The sequence below is a fragment of the Nyctereutes procyonoides genome, unplaced genomic scaffold (genome assembly GCF_905146905.1).
Source record: "Nyctereutes procyonoides isolate TBG_1078 unplaced genomic scaffold, NYPRO_anot_genome, whole genome shotgun sequence".
Classification (NCBI taxonomy): domain Eukaryota; kingdom Metazoa; phylum Chordata; class Mammalia; order Carnivora; family Canidae; genus Nyctereutes; species Nyctereutes procyonoides.
The window spans coordinates 785,989-791,580 of record NW_026575112.1 but is presented as its reverse complement, the minus strand read 5'-3'; the positions used below and the strand labels follow the sequence as shown (position 1 = coordinate 791,580).

The 5,592-nt window shown below is 35.3% G+C and overlaps 1 protein-coding gene across 1 annotated transcript; it reads left to right on the top strand.

Moving 5' to 3' along the window:
* Window positions 1–1,495: 1,495 nt before the first annotated feature.
* On the top strand, window positions 1,496–2,446 carry LOC129514914 (olfactory receptor 5L1-like). Its single transcript, XM_055333603.1, has one exon. The coding sequence runs from the start codon at window positions 1,496–1,498 to the stop codon at window positions 2,444–2,446; it is 951 nt and encodes a 316-aa protein (XP_055189578.1).
* Window positions 2,447–5,592: the final 3,146 nt, after the last annotated feature.

Below are 5,592 nucleotides of genomic sequence, written 5' to 3'. Positions count from 1 at the left end.
GCTCTCTCTGCTCAGAAAATGAGATGACTTCTTTTGGATTTGTTTTGGGGTTGCCATGAAATAGGTTCTCATTATCAGCCTAGAACTATAGGAAGAAAATTTACCACGTTGACTTTCCTGTTGACTGAGAAGCAATCAAATAACTTAAATATTTTATTTTGTTTTGTTTCTGCAGTTGGTTGTGTGATGAAAAAAAAAACATGACTTCAGGAAAGTGATATGTTTCCACTTCTTTAAAGTTAGTTTAATATATGGAGAAAATACCAAGTTATTCTTCTAGTCCTGAACGTCTTCCCTCAGTTTTCAGTACAAATATGTGTAGAACTCATGAGTATATTCCTGCTGACTAGAAGGGAGGGCAGAGAATAGAATCCCTCAATGCCTGTTTGCCTTTTCTTTAAGGAAAGATTTCAGCGGTAGACCCCACTGCATTCAGTACATTAATTAAGCACTTTTCCTAGCCAACTACTTAGAGAATTTGCAAGAATTTTCAGGCACCTCTCTTATGGTTAAAGGATTAATATTTCAGTTATAGCAAAATAAAAAATATTGGTAGACAGATCTATCAAATGTATGCATATTTCTATATGTACATCTATATTTACATCGAAATATGTACAGACTATTTGATATCCTGTTTGTTTTTTAATCACCAACCAGCATGATAATTTTGTCCTAAATACTGCAGTTGAACAATTGCTCTATAGCTGATCATTAAAATTTTCCATTGTCAACATTATAAACAATACTCCAATGTACTTTTTTCACAATTTTATCGATGTAATTAAATATTTCTAACAATAGCTTATTAAGAATGAAATCTCTCATAAAATATATAGCTTTTAGTGTTGTCAAGATTGAGAATTTATTACTGTAGATCATTACAAAGACAATTGATTACATGACTTTGTTAATTTGGTATGTCAAACTTTCATTTTCATGGTATATTTTAAATTTCTTGCTTCATAATTCAAAATTTAAAAGGATTTTGTGACCTCAAAAACTTGATCACACTCCCCAGAAATGGAACATTAGAAAACTTTGCTTCAATATATGTTCCTGAGAGACTCAGTGGAAAAATGAAAATTATATGTTTAACTGAATCATAGTAGGTGATACTGTGCTGGCTGATCTTTTAAGGTTTTTCAGAGAATAGAAGTTCTTTTCTCCGTGGCTTTGAAAAGTATCATTGAATACATTTTAAAATCCACCAAATAATCAAACATAGTTAATCATATCAATGTATTGTGATAAAGACTGGAATCATTTAAGTTTTTTAATGTTTATGCTGATGCTGAAGTCAATTTTGATCTGTGGGATCCACTGAGACACTTAATAATTTGAATTGCTTGAATACTGTGTTTCTGTTCTATCTTATAAATACAGTATTTGATATCAACGTTATATTTTTCTGAAGTTAATATTAGCCCATTTTTGTCCTCCCATTTTAGAAGACAAAAAAGCTTAAGTTCTGTAAGGCTGACATATGGCAAAAATGGGGGAAGAGAACTGCACCAGTGTGACAGAGTTCATTCTGCTTGGATTAGCAGATGCCCCAGAGCTGAGAGTCTTCCTCTTCCTGCTGTTTCTTCTCATCTATGGAGTCACGGTTTTGGGAAATCTGGGCATGATCGCAGTGATTCAGGTCAGCTCTCAGCTTCACACTCCCATGTACTTTTTCCTCAGCCACTTGTCCTTTGTGGATTTTTGCTACTCCACGATCATCGTGCCAAAGATGCTGCCCAATATCTTAAACAGGGACAAAGCCATCTCCTTCCTCGGTTGCATGGTGCAGTTCTATTTATTTTGTACTTATGCAATCACTGAGGTCTTCCTGTTGGCTGTGATGGCCTATGACCGCTTCGTGGCCATCTGCAACCCACTGCTGTACATGGTCACCATGTCCCGGAATCTCTGTATGGAGCTGGTGTCCTGCTGCTACCTCTGTGGGACGGCCTGTTCTCTGATCCACTTGTGTTTAGCCCTTCAGATCCCATCCTATAGATCAAATGTGATTAACCACTTCTTTTGTGATCTACCCCCTCTCTTATCTCTTGCTTGCTCTGATGTCACTATGAATGAACTCATGGTGTCCATAGTGGCCACCTTCAACGAGATCATCACCATCATGATCATCCTCACCTCCTATTTGTTGATTCTCATCACCATCCTGAGGATGCGCTCTGCAGAGGGAAGGCGCAAAGCCTTTTCCACCTGTGCCTCCCACCTCACAGCCATCCTTGTCTTCCATGGAACAATCCTTTTCAATTATTGTCGGCCCAGTTCTGGTAACAGTATGGATACTGACAAGGTGGCCACGGTGTTCTACACCATAGTGATTCCCATGCTGAACCCTCTCATCTATAGTCTGAGGAATAAGGATGTGAAAGAAGCTCTCAAGAAAGTATTGCGATCTAGAGTACCCTTTGAAAAACTATTTTCTTGACTAGACTCAGAGTTTCACCAAAAACTTTTAATGAGTGGCTGATTTTGGGTGGATGTGAAATAAAAATAAAATAATGAAAGAAAAATAAATAAAGAAAGAAAAATATGAAAGAAAAATAAAGTAGGGAATAATTCCATGAGCTGGAGGATTTATGCCTGATTTTGAATTTCCACTTGATTATCTTATTAAGCCATATATTATCTCTTTTATGAATAATTCATATACATTTAGTGGCTTTGTTGCCCTTATCCAATCTTTAATTATTTTTTAAGATTTATTTATTTATTCGTGAGAGACACAGAGAGAGAGAGAGAGGCAGAGAGACACAGGCAGAGGGAGAAGCAAGCTCCCTGCAGGGAGCCCGATTTGGGACTGAATCTCAGGACCCCGGGATCAGGACCTGAGCCAAAAGCAAACACTCAACCACTGAGCCACCCAGGTGCCCCAATCTCTAATTGTTTTGAATGGGTTTGGGTTGGTATTGCTAGACTCAATATCTTAGTTTGCGATGACTTCAATATATTTCTAACAAAGTGCACATAGATAGACATGTATTTTCATCATCATTAAAGCATTCAGCCTTTTATTTTTTACTAAATTGACTTAATTTCTTTTAATATGCAATGAGTGTACATCTGCCTGATATTAATGTTTTTAAATGAAAATTTAGAGTAAAATTTCTGTGTATTAATTTTTGTCATTTTTGTTTTTAATTACTTTTTCCAACACAATATTATAACTTTAGAACTCTTTTTTAAAAATTTTTTAAAGAGTTTATTTATTTAATTTTTTTAAATTGGAGTTCAATTTGAACTTTCGAACTCTTACAACTTCTTTTAGGGAGATTAAGAAGCACAAACTGCTAGTTATAAAATAAATATTTCACTGGGATGGATAGTACAGTAAAGGGAATACTGTCAATAATATTATAATAATCTTGTGTGTTGAATGATAAGTACCTTTATCATGGGAGCATTGTGTAATGTACATGATTGTCAAATCACGATGTTGTACCCCTGAAACTAATATAACATTGTATGTCAGCTATACTTTAATAAAATAAGTTAAAAAAACTTTCTATAATTTTTTCATAAGATTTCCATGAAAATTAAATGATGTATCATAAATTCTTAACACTATATATGGTATAAGTGACTAATAAAGTATTTGCTGTTATTACTATTGTTACTTTTAGTTTTACCTTTTGTTATTTATTCTATCTTAAATCTTGATCAAATAAGTATATCATGTATTTGATGCCTTACCTTTATTAAGTTTATGTTTTTGTTAATATTTTTTTGTTTTGCCTGATATTATTTTTAGGCATTTACTATATTTTCAAGTCTATTACATTTTAAACCTATTGATTGCATTAGTTTCATATGGCTTCTGAAAAAAAATTACTATAAATTTGATGGCTTAAAACAATAGATTTTTATTCTCTTACAGTTCTTGAGGGAAAAATTTGAAATCGCTGTCACTGAGCCAAAATCAATGTGCCAGCTGAGCCATACTCCTCCAGGAGGTTCTTGTGGACAATGCTTTTCTTAGCTCTTCCAGTTTCTGGGAGGCCACAGGCATTCTTTGGCTTGTAGTTGTATTACTTCAGTCTTCAAGGTTTGCATCCTCAAACTTCTCTGCTCTCCATCTTTCCTACATTTTCTCGTGTGTGTGTGTGTGTGTGTGTGTGTGTGTGTGTGTGTGTGTGTGAAATAGTCTCCCTCTTTCTTGTAAGGTCACCTGTGAAGGCATTTACACCCCACCTAGATAATCTTTAAGATCTCCTGATCTTAAGATCCTTTCCCTAATCATATCTGCAAACAACCTTCCCCCAAATAAGGTGGCATTTACAGGTTCCAGAGATTAGAATTTGATATATATATAAAAGTCCATTTTCAAACTTAACATACCCACCTTTTATTTATTTTTTATTTTTTTAAAGATTTTATTTATTTATTCATGAGAGACAGAGAGAGAGGCAGAGACACAGGCAGAGGGAGAAGCAGGCTTCCTGAAAGAGTCCGATATGGGACTTGATCTGGGATCCTGGGATCATGCCCTGGACCAAAGACAGATGCTCAACTGCTGAGCCACCCAGCCATCCCAACATACCCTCCTTTTAAAGGCTGAAGTATGATTTGTTATTCCTGCATCCCTGCAATGTTAATATTTTATTTGTTTTCTCACTTTCTTAGGATTTCAATCTATATTAATTATTGTTTATATTTTTATTGGGATCACTTATTTTAAGTAACATATGTCCTTGTTGGTTTAGTGAAGTAAGATGGGCCCTAGACTTGGGATTAAACAGGTGGGTTCAGATGCAGATCCTCAAGAGTGATTTGAGTAAGATAGTTAAACTTGCTTAACTTTGAGTCTTTCAAATATAAACATGATAAGCTGCAAGCCTCAGAGTTATCTCTGAACTTAAATGTAGTGACAAAAATAACTGCAAAAACCTGGCTCACAAAATGCACTGTTTCTAATGCTTCTTTTTAAAACTGTTATTTAAATTCAATTAATTAGCATAATACATTATTGGCTTCAGAGGTAGAGGTCAGTGATTTCCTAAAACAAATTTTTTTGAAGGCAAGTTATTTAGAAGTATTCCAGTATGCCTGCAAAGACATCTACTCATTATTTCTTTTAATAAAGAATAATAATAACTAATAGAATGGAGTTATGTTGTGCATATGATGAAAATATGGCTCTGTATTGCTTTTCAAATGTTGTAAATGTAGTGAGATTTCCCACTCCCACATCACTCATGAGAACTTGGATTTTAAAATGGAGGTGAGAGAAACATTTTTCACCTTTTGTCTTCCAACTAGAATAGAGTTTCCCCACCTTGGCACTCTTGGCCTTTTGCTCTAGATAATCCTGTTCTATGTGTGCATTATGGGATGGCTAGCAGCATCTCTGGCCTCTACCCATTTTACCCACCCATCCCCACATTTGTGATAGGCAGAGTGTCTCCCAACATTGCCAAATATCCCCTAGAGAGCAGAATCACCTGAGTTGGAGTCATTGGGCACTAGCAGACATCCATATACAAGAATTCTAGTCTCCTCAGAGGAAAGCTCAATATTGAGTTTCCCAGTGTTTGAAAAGCCTTTTCAGCATCCAGGAGCTGACAGTTTAGCCAC